The 20,093-nt window shown below is 36.3% G+C and overlaps 1 protein-coding gene across 1 annotated transcript in view; it reads right to left on the bottom strand.

Moving 5' to 3' along the window:
• Positions 1–20,093, bottom strand: part of LOC121736056 (aryl hydrocarbon receptor) — a 126,253-nt gene that overhangs the window by 13,892 nt on the left and 92,268 nt on the right. Inside the window, exons 3-4 of the mRNA XM_042127100.1 lie at positions 2,228–2,313; positions 160–249 (exon numbers count right to left, since the gene is read on the bottom strand). Coding sequence (XP_041983034.1) covers positions 160–249; positions 2,228–2,308 — 171 coding nt within the window. The 5' untranslated portion in view covers positions 2,309–2,313. The remainder of the gene's footprint in view (positions 1–159; positions 250–2,227; positions 2,314–20,093) is intronic.

The raw sequence follows: 20,093 nt of genomic DNA, 5'->3' as shown, positions 1-20,093 counted from the left end.
ATAATATTATTTTATCGTTGCCCAAAAAACTCATTCCACCGTTATTTGTATGTTCGACGATAATTTCGCCGTTTGTAGACCGATTTTAAAAATTCCTTTTTCTTTTTATAGGTTTTTCCTCCCATTTGGTCCCTTTTACTATATTATAATGATTCTTACTTGATGGAAGCCTAGGTAGCTCTCGATGCTGTGCGTCGCGAAGAACACCTCGCCGTCACACGTCAAGATCATAAGGAAGCCGTTGAGCGCCTGAAAATATTAAATAATTGAAAATATTAGACAGGTTTATTAAAATAAAATAATTCATGTATGTATATATAGAAAAAGAGTGTAGTCACTCTAGTAAACAAAATCAGAATATAAAATCAGAACAAAGAAATAGTAAATGCTTTATTATGCCGTGTACTTTGTCTACCCACTAAGAATGTTTATAACTTAAATAAGTACGTATTTTCTAACTGTGTATAGGTGAGACATACAAACAAACATACACTGTCAAAAATCATAACCCTTTATCGTATCGTTAACGTGCCGTCCGACAATGAGCCCGCGCGCCGCAGTCGAATCGTGAAATATGAAGCAGCGCGGTATTTATGTACGAGCTGATGATTTACCGCGGCCCAATAGCGGCTGAGTTATAGCTTGTAGCGGCTTCTGGACATCATCATCATCAGGAGTACTAATCAATAATCATTCATCATCATCATTTCATTCATCACATTCAGTCATCAATAATAATCATTGTTCGTCGTCATCGGAAGGAGAAAATGCACTGGAAAACATAGCAACAAAATATGCTACGAAAATTGTATTATCGACAAGATATTTATTAGCTCGGGACAAAATTAAGACACGATGCATTTCAAATAAAACATCGCGATAATATTTCCTAAACAAGCGGAATTGTGACGTTTAGGCAAACGTAGTGTACGACCATAAATTTAATATACCTAGCGGAATAAAGCAACGATCACGAGGTGTCAAACGAAACCGAAATTGGTTTCATCTGTGTGTAAAAATATGTGTACGTACACACTTACACAAGCATGATTGAACATGAATTCTATGAGATTAAATTGTCAACGTGCGGCACGTGCCGACTGGACGTCAAAAAAAGAGTGCTGCTGTCATGTATCACACGTCTCTTTTTACCACATAGTGTTACTGATAGTGACATCTCTCTTGCTCAGACCTTTGTTTCTCTATTCCGCTAGGTATATTAACTTTATGTGTACGACGCGACACCCTGCATCTATATAGGCCGACGATAATATGCAGTGGAGGATGGACGAGAACTGCCCAAAACGGAAAGGTTGGCGGTCATTGGAGATACGTTCAGCAGTGGACGGCGCCAGATTGATGATGAATGATAGAGTTGAGAATCAAAGTGCCGAGAGTCGAGTCAATCTAACGAATCGATTTTTTACCCGGCTGCGCCAGGGGGATAATATTTTTCGAGAGCATGTATAATTGTATACTAATTGTTTGGCTGGCTCAGCAGCCTGAACAGCTTATGGATTGTAGCTTGAGCGGTGTCTGAATCATGATGCTACGAGTGAAACCGAGCACTTAAATAAAAAATTAAATGGCAGATATTTCTATATCTGCCATTTAAGTTTTTTGAAGTGAAAACTTCTTTAGCGGCGTTGAGCACTTTTGTGGGATGGGTAAAAACTGTGAAACTCGCGTCAGATTCTCGTGCTGATCGAAAAACCGTAAGACGGTTGGAGAGTAGTGTTGTAACATCGAAATCGATTAATCGAACAATCAATTGTTTTTTTTCGATTGTCGATATTTTTAATCGATTGTAAGGGTTTCGATTAATTAAAAAAATCGATATTTTAAAAATCGATTTTCATAAAAATGGGTTAAAAATTTAATCGATCGATTTTCCGATCGAACCCATTTTTTTATGAAATCGATTTTCATAAAAAAATGGGTTAAAAAAAATTGTAAGGGTTTCGATTAATAAAAAAATCGATTTTTTAAAAATCGATTTTCATAAAAATTTGTTAAAAAAAAAATAATGCACAACGTTAATAATCAAGTTTTCACTTTTGCCGGCACTTCCGGAGTGCAACCCGTCTTTTTTTTTATACAAAAAATGGCGGATTTGTGGTGCCAAGTTAAAATCACCGGCTCTGCAGCCTGAAAGGTTTAATGGCTTTGTGTTTACTGTGACAGTGACAATATATAAAAATTATTTACTTAAATCCTATATACTCACCTGCAGGAACATCTCGCCGTCCGGCATGACGTGGTCGTAGTGCTCGCGTCGGTGGTGTAGTTCCTCCTTGTCAGCGTGCATCACCACTGAAACGAAATGGCGGTTTTACAAGATGGCGGTTTTACAAGATGGCGGTTTTACAAGATGGCGGGTTGACAAGATGGCAAATTACAAGATGGCGGATTCACAAGGTGGCTGGTTGACAAATGGCAAATAAAAGGACGGATTGACAAGATGTTAGATAAACAAATTAATGATAAACAAGATACTAGACTAACAAAACGGTGGTTGATAACAGAATTGCTGAAATTTTTAAAATAGGAATTTTTAAAATAACAGTTTGCTAACAAATATGGGTCGCTCAGAAATTAAGGATCGCTTAGTAAAATCTGGACGTTTCGGGTGATAACAAAGTTGTGCGTGGCCTATTAATTATATCCTCTCGTCTGTCAAGCGCCCAAAAGGGTTTGAAAGTTCGTGAGAGATGAACGGATATGGAAGTTAAGAAAATGGCGGATAAAACTGACATTTCAATGACAATCTTCCAAACCATAGGTTTTTACAGGATTGCTTTTTTAGATTTCTAGAGAAAACAAGACTTTCATCCTTATGTCCATCATATAAGGTGGCGAATTCAATAACCACGTCACCCTATAGGGATGCTGTGGGGTGTAATTTTCGTGATTTGTGATTTGTCGCCAGACCACAGTCCACACCCCTTATGAAATATGATTGAGTAAATAAGGGTTCTGTATATAACATTGTGCAATTTCTATGTCCCTGTCCTACTTGTTACATAAAGTCTGCTACATAAAGTCATTATACTTATTTGAAAAATGAGAAATACCTACTTAATATAAATTTCATGTCTAAGACACTTTTTATACAGCAAATTACATTTAAAAGGCTGTCTTTTTGATACAAAGATAGCTTATACGCGAAATAGGCAATCTACGGAAACTCTACATTTTCCCACAAGGAAGTAGTCCATAGTCTTTCCTTATGATCTGCTCTATATATGTGTCGTAGGATGATTTGATAAATCCGTGTTTTCGCGAAATCCCTAGAATTTTCGCGAAAATTCTAGGGATTTCGCGAAAACACGGATTTATCAAATCATCCTACGACATATGTGCCAAATTTCATTAAAATCGGTCCAATAGTTCGTGACATCCGCGCGTCTTATCAAAGAAACAAAGAAAATGTTTAGCTTTATCATATTAGGATCTATACCAACTTAATACCTATTAGATGATATTTATAGATAGATAGTTTCGTCATAAAACCATTTGAGATAAACCTTCTCTCAATATTATTTTAATGTTATAAAAGGGTTAAAAATACACAGCCAAAGGTGCGTTATTCTAACTGGGGTCATTTCGACCGCGCAACTAATTACTGACCTCATGGGGCATGTGCTAGGGATGCGAAATGCGATGCTATCGATGTCGATATGCATTCCTAATTAACGGGTTATTATTATAATTGCGTTTGGTATCGAGACGAAAGCTGCTTGAATAAAATTGGCAATATCCATAAAATTATGCAATGTAAACGAGTATGTACGCGTTAAATGGTACGGAAGTTGTAAATTAAATGTAAATAAATTAAAATATAATAGTAGTGTCCCTTTCCCGCGGTCTACTCAATTGTGACAAATTTTATTCAAATCGGCTTGTAATTTTAGGGATAGATATAATAATTGAAAACTTAGATTTGGAAACTAACTTGGATTTGAAAACTTTTCGGATTGTGATTTAAAAAAAAAAAAATTATTATATTTTTTTTATATCCTTCTAATTTATTTTTAAAAAACATTATATTATAATGTTTTTTTATATTCCTTAAAGTCTTCAAATTAAACAGGACAACAACAAAATACCTTTAAGAAGCGATTATTGTGTTATAACTTATAGTGTACACTATAGCCACTGACCTATAAAAGGTACCAACTAAGTTTATAGTAGCTATAAATCACAAAACCTAACAATTTACAGAAATCCTACTGTCCTATTTTCAATCTGTCATTATCTTTATCGATAAACATCTAGAGTCCAGTATTTATTTTTATTGTACAGTATTTTCAGAAACAGAAAGTCAATTTATCGTTTTGCAAAGGATCTTGATAAGTAATCGAGTGGTTTTATCGATAATGTTGGGTAAGTCACTATGGAAGTTATCGCACTATCAATGTGCCTTTTCGTAAAATATTATTTTAATTGAAAAATAGGAATCAGAGATGTTTCATGATAAATTATTATTTAACTTCAAATTTAATAAAAATTGTGACAATCTATATACATAATATAATATTATAGAGTTTGTATATGTTTTAATAGTTAAGTACAATCTATCAATCAATACTTTTCTGAGTGTTTGCAGTGTTTTTTACAAAACGTTACAAGAACTCTCCTTGAGCCTCAGAAGTCAGAACTCAGAATAGAACTGACAAGGTAGGGACTACGTCTTTATCTAATGTTTTTTTGTTAATAGGAGATATAAGATCGAACTAATTTAAACTTCTTAGGATTTGGCTCATCACAGGAATCTCACCTCTACGTTCATCACAACAGGTCCTTTCAAATAGAGAGTGTCACTCTCTCTACCAGGAATCATCATAAACATTCAAGAAGGTCATTTTCTGGCATTTAAGCTTTTCTGCCTTTGGGTCATCACAGGAATCTCGTCCATCACAATAATTGCTACTTTCAAATAGATTCAAATAGAGAGTGTCACTCTCTCTACCAGGAATCCCCATGCATATCATCACATTAAGTGAGCATGACTGGTGATGATTAAACACAGCGCACGCGACGTTTTTTATGCCTCTATTAGAGGAACACCTGATGTGACATACCACATAGTTTGCATAAGTACACTATTCAGATAATATTACGTTCTGATGACAAGCGAACAACGCATTTTGTTAACGCACGTTTAGGCTGGTTTTACCGTTAAGGCGCGATTCCACCGCAGCGCACGGAGGGACTACGCACGTGCGTCAAGCCTAATAATTCTATTTAAAATAGAAGTCTTTGCGTCAAGACTCAAGCTTCGCTTTGTAAGAAAATATATTATATGACTGTGTCCACTGCAACCCAGGGACACGCTACGTACGAATTGACTCACGTGGTTTGCTCGAATATGGAACACGTAGCTCAACGCTGGCCACGCTACGCATGCTGTGCACGGGATACACGGTAGCTAAGAAATTGTAAGCTACGTAACAACAATTGTGTATATAATCGTGAGTAACGTGTTTGTATAGCGTGTGCTGCAGTGGAAACGTTGACCCACGTAGTCAAAGAAATAAATTCGTGCACCGCGTAGCCGTGCACAGCGTGCGCCGCGGTGGATCCGCGCCTAAGCGTTTCGGCAGCGCCGCGCGCCGTTGGATCGCGCACGTTCAAAGATGTATTGGGTTGGTACTACTAATATATAATATATTCTGTGGTATGGGCGTAGTAGAAACGCTTAACGATAAAACCAGCCTTACTTCCTTACTAACATTATAAATGCGAAAATGTGTCTGTTACCTCTTTACGCCCAAACCGCCGTTTAATATGGAGCTACGTTGAGTTCCGGGAAATGACATAGGATACTTTATATCCCTGAAAATGTACGGTTCCCGCGCGATAAACGATTTTTGGCGCAACGGAGTTCCGGGCATCATTTAGTTAAATATAAAAAAATATACCGCACACATGGTCTAGACTATAGACTCTAGCGGGTATAATAATAATAAATTGCAAATGCTAGTAATGTAGTAATTAACACATTTACGGTCTTCGGAATTAAAAAAAAAACAACGACTATACGATACGCGTTTTTATCTCAAACAATAGAGTATTGTTTGATTAAGTATTTCTCTGACATTTTAGAGATCCGTATAATTAAAAAATACTACCGCAAACAGAGGCGAATAGGTAATTAATTAATTGACTGTAATTCAATCAAAATTTTACATAAGCCCCATACAATATATTATTATCTGTCAAGCTCTTAATTTTCCATGACATTGTGTTGTACATTCATCTGGTTTTACAATATTATAGTGGCATTTTCCAAGCGCCAAAACGGCCTATTATTATTATTGTAATTTGTAAGTCTGTATATTATACAGTATACACTTCTTAGTTCTTATCCTTATAAATTTATATTGTAACTCTGTATATTATACACTTCTTACTTCAGTGTTGTCAGTTCCACCTGGACGATTTATTTAATTTATTTATAAAATGTAATTATTATGCCACATCGGAGAAATGGCTTACTGATATTTAAAAGTCAACGGTATTAATGTTCTTTGGATTGTTTTATCACTCGACTAAAGAGATATAGGTTTGGCAGCGCAATAAAATAAAATGAAGTAACAAGTCTATTAAATTGTTTACTTATAATATTATGCCTTTGGTAAAGAATAATACTTGAATACTTAGGCTGGTATAAATAGTCAGTACTGAAGATGCATCTCGGTCTCAAGACACGGTTCAGGCTCTGTGATTGGTCCATATTTTGACAGCCAACTAATCACAGAGCCTGAACCGTGTCTTTAGACCGAGATGCATCTTGATACTGACTATTTATACCAGCCTAGTGTTGTATATTCACGGAGAGTAAATCTGTGTTAGATTTCATGAAAATCGACATAGTAGTTTCAGGGTCAATGGAAAAACAAAAATAAGTTATTCAATAGTACAGACAAACAGTAAGTAAAGAAGAAAATTACTGTACGTAGACCACGTAGAAAAAATACATAAGCTACAGTACGGTTCCCGTGGATTATTTTCTGCACACGAAATACGAAAATACAAAAATATAGACGTGGGAAAGCCATGCTTCGGCACGAATGGGCCGCCTCGACCGGAGAAATGCCACGGGCTCACAGGAAACCAGCGTGAAACAGCGCTTGCGCTGTGTTTCGCCGAGTGAGTGAGTTTACCGGAGGCCCAATCCCCTACCCTAGTCCTTTCCCTACCCTCCCCTATTCCCTTCCCTTCCCATTCCTACCCTCCCCTATTACCCTATTCCCTTTTAAAAGGCCGGCAACGCACATGCAGCTCTTCTGATGTTGAGACTTGAGAGTGTCCATGGGCGACGGAAGTTGCTTTCCATCAGGTAACCCGTTTGCTCGTTTGCCCCCTTATTTCATAAAAAAAGGAAAAATCTACAGTTCAAAGCACGAGATATGTCAAAAACAATAAAAGTTATTTTTTTTTATTTTGTGACTTCTCTACTGGTGGATTTAACGAGGTTATAAGTTATAAACTTATAACTGGATGACCATAGTTATAAGTTTATAACTTATAACCTCGTTAAATCTTTACTTTTCCATAAGGAATTTTTGTAATCACAATACCCCGGTTAGGTAATTCTCGATAATATTACACCGCGGTTAAGTTTAACTTAATAGTTAAGCCTCACGAACTCGTAGTTAGCCATTCTTGAAATAATTATGTAACAACTAACAACACAAAAATGTAGTGAGAATGATTTCTTTTAACGTTACTTTGCTTTGGTTAGTCGATGTGAAATAAGCGAAGGCTTTTTGTTATTTGTAAGGACATGATGCCCGTAACTGTGTTTGTGTGATGTGTTTTATAAAGTTAGGAGGCAAACGAGCAAACGGGTCATCTAATGGAAGCAGCTACCGTCGCCCTTGGACACTGGCAACATCAGAAGAGCAGCAGGAGCGATGCCGGCCTTTTAAGAGGGAATACGCTCTTTTCTTGAAGGTCGTATTGGTCCCAATTGGTCGTATTGGTAACGCCTCAGTGGTTTAGAGCGTGGATCTTGAATCGGAGGTCGTGGTTTTGATTCCCGTGTTAGAAACATCAAACATGTTATTTCCAAGTTTGGTTAGGACAAAATATGCAGGTTGATCGCCTGATTGCCTGACAAATGAGATGATCCATGCGTCGGATGGGCATGTAAAAAGTCGGTCCTGCGCCGAATCTCTCGCCAGTTGCCAGTCGTGTCAGTCTTTCGTCCCACTGGATAATGAGAGTAAAGGAAGAGAAGTGCTCCTGTGTACTACGCACACACTTGGGCACTATAAAATTACTCCTGCTTAACTGGCCTGGTTTCAATGAAACCGGCCACCGTCACCAAAACCGGTGTAGGAATTATTATTATAATAATTGGTCCCGATGACCCAGACCCAATCGTTATCCCCCTAATTTTGTAAAAAAAAATTTGGTAGTCGCGCGGAAAAAGTACATTATTTTTCTTGATAAAAACTATCAAGAAAATGTATATTATAAAAGTAATTCAGTAGTTTAAGCCGTTCATCTTAAGAGTCAATTGAAATATCGTTATAGTCACGGCTTAACCAACTGTTTAGAGTAGGGTAATGTTATGGGGTGCTATGCGGAGCTATGGGGTGGTGATATACCATGACGCGTGCCATATTGGGGTTCGGTTGGAACAGATGGTGGACGTTGGGTGTTACACTTTTTAAGTTTGCACCTTTCAGTGGTTTGAATTTATAGTTATTAAAGGTAAGGTAAAAAAAAAATCAAAGAGGCTGAATTTAATCATATCTTAACCTATATATTTTAATTAAGATCTTCACATAAAGTTTGACATAAAAAAACTTGACAGAAAAATACTGTTAATTTCTTCATTAAATAGTTCACACTTGGCTTATCTATATCCATACTGCAAAGTTCAAACTAATATTATGAATGGGAAAGTGCGTCTGTCTATCTGTTACGTCTTCACGCCCGAACTGCTCAACCCATTTTGCTGAAATTTGTTGTAGAGATACTTTGAGCCCTAGGAATGGACATAGGAATAGGATATTTTTTATTTTAGAAAAATGAACTGCTCTCGTTATAATGTTGGTACAATGGAGTTGCCGGTGTCATCTAGTGATAATATAACCTCGAACACCTCCTAAAATCTCCATTTAATAAAAATGTTGACTTTAAATCCACAACTTTTTATCCAAACTGTCCATTAAAGTAAATTAATAATTAATTGTCTCTAAGCGTGGATGTTAGCCGTTCGAATTTTGTAACATGCACAACTTGCGCTTTGCTTGTTGTTCTATATTTGAATTAATATAAACCACTTGTCTATGGTTTAAGTCATCGTGACTATGTTTAATCTGTGTCACGACACGCGACACGACAGAGCTCCGATTTTCTCACCCTTATGGCCTTGCGATAAAGGTTATTTTAAAAATAATTCGGTCTTTAGGGCTAAAAGTTTCTCGCCCTCACTGCCTTAGTAATAAAGGTCATTTTAAAAGTTTGGCCCTTAGGGTCAAAAGCCGGGTCAAGATGTCTCGATAGGATACCAGACGTCTTAATTGGGTACATTATGCATTTTAATTACATTCAAATGAATTTTTAATGTACGAGCTTGTTGATGTAAAGATAATTTCGTTTTTGAAAGTAAAATTTTTAAATGTTTGTAAATTATGAATTGTGACGGCTATTTAAGTACAATTTAAATTTTAATGTCTGATTTAAAATCGCTAGCGACTTATTATAGCTGTTGTGGAAATACGTCTCTACTTACTTGATAGTGAGTGATAGAGACAAAACTTGTGGATAAGCATTAAGCATTTTATCGTCACTCATCCATATGGACCATACTAATATTATAAATGGGAAAGTGTGTCTGTCCGTCTGTTACCTCTTCACGCCCAAACCGCTTAAGGCGACGCCTTGATAATTTGGCTGTAGCAATATCGTTTTTTCTCAGCAATGACTTAAGCTAAGAAATTAAAGTTCATTGTCAGTATTCATCATGTCTTTGTCTTCGAATTACCCATAGCATAACACGATTGGTCAACTTTTGTAACACAGAATAATCAATCAAAAAGACCTCTGTAAAAAAACGAATTCTAATTTTGCCAACCAGAGGCGAGTGATTTAAGCTTCAAAAATTTGTACATAGATTGGTTCAAGCATTTACTATAATTTGCCCATAGCTTATATGAAATATTATGGTTTTTAAATTACGCGACAAAAACCCTTTTGTCGCTTACGCCCTTTCCATTTCTTGCTGTTCCATTTCTTGTTTTTAGGACAATTAGAAAACATTTTGTTCCAGAAAAATGAATTTTTGCGTGTGAGCGCCATTTAGTAAGTTATGATATTATTATGTCCTCAAATAATACAGATTTACCCAAACAGTAATGATTAAAGTTATCAAAAATCTCACAGTAACTTTTTTGTTTTATGGATAATAAGACCATCGAACTATAATGGTGATAATTTAAATTACCCGTGATAAACGGCCAATTTAAATATTAATATAGCAAGGCTGCATAAATCGCTCTATGTGTTCAACAAATTTTTAAAGTAAACATATCGTCGTAATTTTTCCCTCCTAAATCACGACCGAAGACGTCTCACTTTAATAATTTGAGGGAGCGAGACGGGTATACTGTTGTTGTCGTAATATATGGGGATGAAAGGGATAACACGATTCTCCCATTTCGTATTAATTAAGAAACTGGCGGATAAATCATGCGCCCGTCTTCGCTCCCCGCGGGACACCGAGAGTTATTCTCTCGTTCTAAATTTAAAATTACATTTTGAAATATTTTAAATATTCTATTTTCCCGCGTTCGGCGCTTCTAAATTTAAATTGTTTTATGTTACCCGGGAATGTGTTATTTAACCCTAAATCACTGACAAATTGGCCACGAAAGAAAAACAAACTCTGAAATATGGATGTTGTCACCACTCACCATCATGGATAACGTAAATTGTAAATAAGCGATAAAAACTATTAAGTTTGATTTTATTAGTAAACACTCATTACCTTTCCAGCAAGAATTAATGTGGCATACGGGGGTAATTGTAGATATTTTTCAAAATTATATAATAATATTATCTCACAACACTGAGGTATTAAACTGTACTACGTACTACATACTATGTCAGTGGCTCACAACAATAAAACAAAAACGATAAGTGAGCTAGACTTTTGTTTTTTGAGATTTTCGATTTCAACGGTTTTTTGACATTTTTTAGACATACTTTAGATGTCTAAAGTGTCAAAAAAACCTTTGAAATCGAAATCGATATCAGTTTCGGGAGTAAGGCACCAGATGAAGAAACGTAGATTTTTAACGATCCTAACATAATGAAGTTACGATATTATTCTTTGTCCAAATTCCCAATAACATCCAAAATCAATTATTACGTATTTCCGATATTGTTCTTTGTGTCCAGAAACTAACAAAAACGTTGTTTAGCAAAAACAATTTTAATTACTAATCACAAACGTCATAACGTCATTATCTATGGGCAGCTGTCAGCGTCAGTTGTATGACGTGTGTCAGCTAATCGCAGATTGGCTCACTCGATAGCCGTCATGGTGAACGGTCAGGGGTTCATATTATTTGCTATATTTTTATAGTGACACTGGTCAAATGGTGGAAAATATGTTTTTTTTTATTTCTTTTTTATGTGTAGTTTATTATACAATTTTTTAATTTTACAATTTTTTTATACCAAAATAGCTACGAATAATAAAAACTTAGGAAAAGTAACTCCATCAAAAAATAAATGTTCTACAATACTTGTCAAAAATTTGTACCTAACTAAGGTACACATTTCAATATATTTGCAATATTTAGTGAGCGGTATCAGGCTGACGTGACATGACAGTTCAATAGGAACCAAATTTAAAACGGTAATAGTAAGGAAGTTACGTTTCCTTTTCGTTTTATTATTAAGTTAATTATTGCTGCATACTTAAAATAACAAAATATTATTTTATAGACATAAATAATTTACAAATCACAACACTTTATACTATTAAGGCTTACTTTTACGTCAATTTAGTGAAAAATTAGAGCTACTCACATTACTCATACGATATAATGCATTATAAATATTATGATTTAAGTTAAAAATAATGACAAATTATTTTCTATACACTTCGCTTCTTTTGTAATGGCGTTAATTTACTTAGAGATCTTCATTCACAAAAGATTTAAATTAGCATCCGCCAAATTAAAAAATGTCGCGGACATCGCCGAATACTATAAAACACCCAATTACCGATATATAGAGATTTAAAAAGTCATTAATTAGAGAAGGGCCCGAGATCGAGTCGTCCATTTAATTGATACCGTGAGGAAGGAATCCGAGTGAAGAAACGGTCGTTAGCTTATCAGGAATACTGATTTCACACCGCGAGAGACCAGGCTCACATGAGGGCGCAGGAGGTTTAAGGTGTATTTTTAAATTCGGTTAAAGTTTGTTTGTAAGAATTTAAAAAAGAGCTTAATATGTACAATAAAATTTTAACATAATATCTACTGATGTGACGCCGTTATCCCAAAATCCGTTTATTGCGCGGCAACCGAACAGTTTTCGACAGCCAAAACTATCCTTTGTCCTTTACCGTTTATGAAAGTATCTAATAAAATCTAATAAATAAAATCTATCATACCAAATTTCACCTAAGTCGGTTCGGCTGATGAAGCGTGAAAGGTAACATAGAAATTGACACACTTACGCTTTTATAACATTAGTAAGGATAACATCAGTAACAGATAAAGCAACAAGTAACCAAGATAATATGTAATATTATATAGTAGGTAGTAACTCAAAGCACTGTAAAGTATCGAAAGTGCAAATAATAATTTTTATCAAGTTGATGCATCATGCAATATAGAATTTATTATCTGTATTTATAAATTAACACATTAAACATGGAGTAAAACACCACAGATTAAAAGTAGCATTTTGAAGTCTAGCGTCTTTTAAAGAAGAAAAAAATTAAACACGCTTTTTCAAATTCAATAATCGAACAGAGAACGTCATGTAAGCCGCACGCGACGGCGGGTCACGCTTCGCGCCAAAACGACACGTACTCGTAACACTGATTAGCCGAAGCTGTTTTAATGACTTTATTGTTTATGGCTAACTTACAGGTGTTAGCCAAATACTGAAATGTGATCTATGTTGCGAATGCTTGATGGTGATCCCCAATTATACTAAGATAAAAAATTCTGCATTTGTACAAAAAGGCAGTCTAAGACTGGGTTGCACCAACTAACTTTGAGTTTAACCTTAACTATAAGCGGAAAAATTGACAGATGTCGTATGAGAATATGGGGTGTTTGGACGCCATATTTAACTTTAACTATAATCACGCTTCTCGTGCAACCCAACCTTAACTAATACTTTGTTTTTTCCAGACGTTCTTAGTTTTGGTATAAGTACTTACTACAAACTTTACTTATAAGAAAAAATTTCATATTCTGTCTGTAGGTATACTATAAACTTATTAAAATATAATTACTTAAGTTAGAATGATTTATGTCACTGAAAGAAAAAAAAATAGAAAAAAAAAGTTTGCTAAACTTCATAGACGTGTGTCACATAAAAACCAGTAGGACGGTGAACTAGTATTGCACAGTGTCTATCAGTTTGTACAAACTGTAACAATATTATGTTGGGTTTAACGAGGTTTATATGACTCGTTTTTTACTAAATACCACAGGATATAAAGCTATTTTTGTATTTTTGGGCACATTATCGGTCTTTTAAGTCTATATTAGTATAAACTATAGATAATATTACAAAGCTGAAGAGTTTATTTGTGAGATAGTTTGAACGCGCAAATCTCATAACCTACTTGACCAATTTTTGTGTAATTTAGCATAGACATAGATAGATCAAGGGGTAAAGACATAGGCTACTTTTATAGGAGCCGCACTCAAGGTCTAGTCTTATATTATTCTAAAGTAAGAATAAAAAATATTTTACGCCACGTAATAAGTACAGACGGAGTTACTTCAAATACTTCTAATATTGGCAGTAAAAATAAACGTCAATTTTTCGTTCACAGTTGCACCGTTGTAATCTAGATGGGGCAATGTGACGGTGGCGGACCGGAGAGTGGGGCCAAACGAACTGGATGGGCCACTTGTATCGGCTGAGAGGATCTGGTGACACACAGGAGCCTGTGATGACGAGGAATTGTGGTTGACTGAACACTTTGTTGTTTATTTAATAAGCAAGTAAGCCTAAATTGACATGACCATGTCGCCTTTCAATATATTTTTTAAATATTTTTTTACCACTAAAATTTACAGCTTAGCTGAGCTTATAATATTCTACCAGAATCATTTCGTAAGACAATGCCAATGCTTTTGTTTGCTAGAAAATAGCAGGATTCTTAGTGACAAATTAACATAATTAGATTATGCCAGCAGGCTAGCAGGACAACAGTAGAAATAATTTTGTCTTGTAGGAAGAAACCCTTTTTATGACTGCTATACAAATCGTGCTGTAAGTGTTGTTAATAGCAATCAAAACAATTCTTCGCAAAAACAAGGTGCAAAATATATAATTATCTATTTAGCTTTACCTCGCTCTCACTCTTAAATATTAACCCTAAATCCCAGAATTATTTAAAACCATTTTAAACCTTTCCAAAAACTTCCGATTGAAATTTAAAAAAAAAACTGTTCGCGATCCTTTCAGTCCGTATGTGTTAAAACTTTTGGCGCTCCGGGCTCATAAATCAGAAGCACGGGTGTTGCTCAATTAAACGCCTCTATCTGATGTCCTCCTGGTACAGAAGGCTCGCTCGCTGCTTTTTTCTTCTTACGTATTCGTGTCATATGATAAGTAATTCTGGTTTTTTATGGTATGTTTTTAGGATTTTTTATGTTGGCGTATACGGACGAAAGTGTTTATTGGTTAAATGTTTCTGCTACTGCATCTAGTATGCTAAGACCCAGTTTCATCAAGCAATGTTAAATAAATAATGTTAATGGTCTGTTAGAGCTATCGAGCGTTCCACCATGCCCTAATGTCATGTTAAATCACCTAACACGGTGTTAAATTTAATTCCTGCTATGGAGGTCCGTTAAATATTTAACAGGCTGTTATATGAGTCAAAATAACAACTTTCAAAGACAATAATATGCAATATCAATAAAAGAATCTGTTTTGACTTTTGAGTCTTTCCGCCATGTTTCCGCTACGTCCTTATTATTAATTATTTTCATAGTTATGAATAATTATTTATTTTCACTTTGCCAAAAATTCAGCCTTCGGATTTTACTTGACATTGCAAATATACTAACTTGTATCAAAATTACCAAACCGAAATATGTAAATGAAAGTTTGTATTATGATTCATGTTTTCAGCTTTGACAGATAATAATTATTAACCTGGTAAATTAAGAAGAACTATTATAGCGTAACAAATGTATGCGAGCAGTGATATTTTAATTTGGTCGCATTTTCTACTATTATACTACTATGGAAGAAAGTGACACATTGCAGCAAATATGTCGTATATTAATCTTGTACATTGCAATTTCGTCGCCTTATAACAAGAATGAACGAATTGATAGTTGTTCACTCGTTGTTCACTTATCATTGCATTTACTAATCCGCTGTTAAATTTTTACTGTGGGACATAAGTATTTTAACAGTCTGTTTAATTTTCTAAGCTCCGTTAAGTAATGCCTCGTTAGGATTTAACAAACATAGGTTGGTGAAATTGGGTCTAAGGCTCGCATTATATGCGGCAGCGGAACGCGGTGGCTACAACGCGAGGCAAAGCGTGAAGCTTACTAAAGTTTAGCGTGGCCTACACGTACTCGATTTGGCTGTTTGGTATGGAGATACTTTAAGTCCTACGAAAAGACATAGGATACTTTTTTATCCTGAAACATACACGAATTTTGGCAAATGTAGTTGCGAGCATCAACTAGTGCGAAATGAAACCGCAAATTTTGGCAATTGGCGTATCGAAAGTCCAGTCAGTAAATTTACCAATTAAGTCGTAAATAAATGATAATTAAAATAAACGATACCATCAACACCGTATCGACTTTCGGCTATTAACATCTACTGTTAAATTCCCCAACTCGATAAAATCGACGTAAATTATCGTATCTGACAGATGCGACTTTATTCCATTGAATTAGAGTTATTTTTCGACTGTGGGAATTGTTACGAATGGCTCGTGCGATCAATTACGATCGAAATCGATTCGATTCCGATCGATAATGACGCGTTATTTCATGACGGATAATATCGATGCTCGCATAACGATCGTTTTCGTATAGGTACAGCTTTGCGAAGTCAGGTTGGAATTAATTATTTTGACTGAGAAGTTAAAAAAAAAAATATATATATAGAGCGTTGCTTAAATTTGATAACAAAACAAAAAAAGTCTTGTAAAATAATTTATAATAATAACTAAATTTAATTTCTAAATCAGAAACTTTTAGAAATGAGAAATGGTGTAGAATGTAGATACCTATGTCATACTCTACATTTCTTATGGCGCATTTTCACTGGTCGATAGGGCCCGCATGCGGGGTGCGGGAGATCATGCCACGACCAATAGACATGCGCCATTCGTTGTCATAGACTCCCCGTATGCTGTATACCGTACGAGTTAACGACTAATGAAAATGCGCCCTTACTGCCGCCAGCCGCACAAAAATTATAAATATTTATTAAATTAAACTTAAGGCCATCTCCCGAGCCAACGACCTTGACCATACATTTGTCGCGTTGCCGAGATCGCACAAAAATCCAATTTTTTTACTTATCCTAGTTCAAAATTGTTCAAAAAAATTCAAACGGAGAATATTATGTAGTTAATGAAATTGTCTATCTATTGTCGTGTTTTTCAAATAAACGTAATTTGTAAATACTGCTGAAAGTATGCTTCAATTTTAATAAATTGCTATTACTTTGGAAGCTAATGTCATGAATATAATAAACAAAAATAGGAAATTAATAACGGGGAAAGGAATGTTGATATACTGAAGATTATTGCTGTATTTTTATTATAACTTTGTAGCTTTCAAATTATGAGTTTATAAGGCTTTTAATACGGTAAATTACGGCATCTCCGTAGGGGGAGCGCCTTAAGTAATTTCATTCAATATCTACAAGATCGTAACATAGTAAAAGGAGGGGAAGTAAGTTATCTTCACACAAAGGCACCGCGCGCGGCTTGTATGTGTGCGCCGTAGTATCAATGCGTCGCCACGTACGGCACACAACAAAATTTCGGCGAGTTTTAGAGGCTGATACTCGCCGAGATTTTGTTGTGTGCCGTGTGGCGACGCATTGATACTACGGCGCACACATACAAGCCGCGCGCGGTGCCTTTGTATGAAGATAATTACTTCCCCTCCTTTTATTATGACCGTATGTATGGTACATTGATTCCTAGGCAGAAATTGATTCCTAGGCAGTTGACGGACCTACGTCATATGGTCGGCGTATGTCAATTCAACGTTAGCTGTGATCGGTCGACGGTCGGACTCAATTCAAATGAACTTCTCTGATAGCACTATCATAGAAGTTGATTCCTAGGCAGATGGAGGACCTAAGTAATTTAGTCGCGTTATGTCAAAACCCAGCCGACAAGATGACAGCTAAGTGCTAACATTGGATTGACATAATCCGACCAATTCACGTAGGTCCATCAACTTCCTAGGAATCAACTTCTCTGTTAGTATAAAAGGTAATTTACTAGAGAAACTCAGTTCAAACAGCATGATGTGCTTTTTTCAAGCTTAGTACCTACTTAGTAATTAGTATCGACTGTTTATAAAGTCTTTAATACTAATTAATCATCATAACCACTAATACACCATAACACTTTCATACTTCAACAACGGCGCCTGCGCACACAGCCTGCGGACAGCCACAAATCTGCAGGCTCATTTACAATTGTCTACAACGTACGCTGGCCCGCAGGCGGACATATTTTTAAAGGAATCGACGTAACATAGGTATGGACCTCGCATTCGTAGGGCACGCGACTTTGATGGAGAAATATAAGCTACGAACTGGCATGTTGGGACTCACTTGGGGGGATTTCCGTCTAAAGCTAAGTACTCACATACGGTTTTGCTCGATAGTTTTACTCCAAATCGAGCATAAACCACCGTGTGGACTGCAAAACTCGCTTCGAGCCGGCTCGATGGAATTAAATATGTCAAATATGTGTCATTTCCTTCGATTCGGAGTAAAACTATCGAGCAAAACCGTATGTGATTACTTAGCATAAGATTGCTATCGATCGACGTCGATTGTGCATGCCGGTAGTGTGTACATTTAAGTTTGTTCATCAAAGGTTAACGAGAAGAGCCATGGCCTAATCTACAAAATTATCCTAAACAAACGACAGAGAAGTGACATGCGCTGCAGTTATTTAAAACTCTATATTTTAATCCTCTTATTGGTATTTTATACTTACTAACACAGCGAAACAATAAACTTTATCCTTCATACTTTACGCTATAGGCCTATATAGCGTAAAATATGAAGGATAAAGTTTATTGTTTCGCCATGTAAGTAACTATATGGCAAGTATTACACGCATCAATATTATCATGATTCTAGTATCACGCGATTCAAAAGTGTACTGTGATACTGTGATTCGGCCTATTACACCATCAATATTATCACGGAATCGTGATAATATTGATGATGTAATACCTTCCATACGCGAAGCCCAGATACACCCCCTTACTCCTTTTCGTCCATAGACATACCCCCTGAATCCAAATCCCTGAAGAATGTGGGAGAGCCATGCTTCGGCACGAATAGGCCGGCTCGACTGGAGAAATACCACGTTCTCACAGAAAACCGGCGTGAAACAGCGCCTGCGCTGTGTTTCGCCAAATGAGTGAGTTTACCGGAGACCCAATCCACTACCCTATTCCCTTCCCTACCCTCTCCTATTCCCTTCCCTTCCCTTCCATCCCTACCCTCCTTTATTACCCTATTCCCTCTAAAAGGCCGGCAACGCACCTGCAGCTCTTCTGATGCTGCGAGTGTCCATGGGCGACGGAAGTTGCTTTCCATCAGGTGACCCGTTTGTTTGTTTGCCCCCTTATTTCATAAAAAAAAATGTCTGATAACCTGACATCAAATGCAACCTCCTCACATCTGATACATCGATGTCCGCAGGTATGAAGATGTCAACGGCGTAATGAACTGTCACAACACCGGCTGATTGTAAGTTAAGTCACCCTGATTGTACTGGAGTTACGACTTTTGTAAACAGCGCTATACTTGGCTACTTTTGATGCGTGGCCACAGAATAAATATACTTATATTAGTTGGCGTGGCCTAAATTGGAACTAGCGCTAACTTCCATACTACGTGGGAGAGCCATGCTTCGGCACGAATGGGCCGGCTAGACGGGAAATACCACGTTCTCACAGAAAAACGGCGTGAAACAGCGCTTGCGCTGTGTTTGTGAGTGAGTTTACCGCGGAGGCCCGATCCCCTACCCTATTCCCTTCCCTTCCCATCCTTACCCTCCCCTATTCCCTCTTAAAAGGCCTGCAACACACCTGCAGTTCTTCTGATGCTGCGAATGTCCATGGGCGACGGAAGTTATCAGGTGACCCGTTTGCTCGTTTGCCCCTTATGTTTGTATTTTTTTTTATGAAATAAGTTTCATAAAAAAAAATACAAACATAATACTTAAAACGAAAGTATGTCTGTCTGTCACCTCTTCACGCCCAAATAGCTGAAACAATTTTGCTGAAATTTGGTATGAAGATACTTCGTATGCCGGGAAAGACATCATCATAGCGTAATCTAGTAATTAGTGTAAATTAAAAAAAAAAAACTTTATTTTTCAGCAGCAACTAGATGATAAATAATTGAGAACACTCTGAATCATGTCAGCTTTCAAACAAATCAAAGATGATATTGTAACTACTAAGTTGAAGAGAAAGGTCAAAATCGGTTTACGCTTTTAGACACTACGATGCAGTTTAAAAGGGGCAACAATATTCAACTATCAACAAATTCATAAAAGTATTTAGTATATCTGAAAATGATGTCCATAAAAGGAACTTGGTTTATTCGACTGTGTTCCTTTGCAG

The sequence above is a fragment of the Aricia agestis genome, chromosome 18, assembly GCF_905147365.1.
Source record: "Aricia agestis chromosome 18, ilAriAges1.1, whole genome shotgun sequence".
Taxonomy (NCBI): domain Eukaryota; kingdom Metazoa; phylum Arthropoda; class Insecta; order Lepidoptera; family Lycaenidae; genus Aricia; species Aricia agestis.
This window is presented reverse-complemented; position numbering and strand designations above follow the sequence as displayed.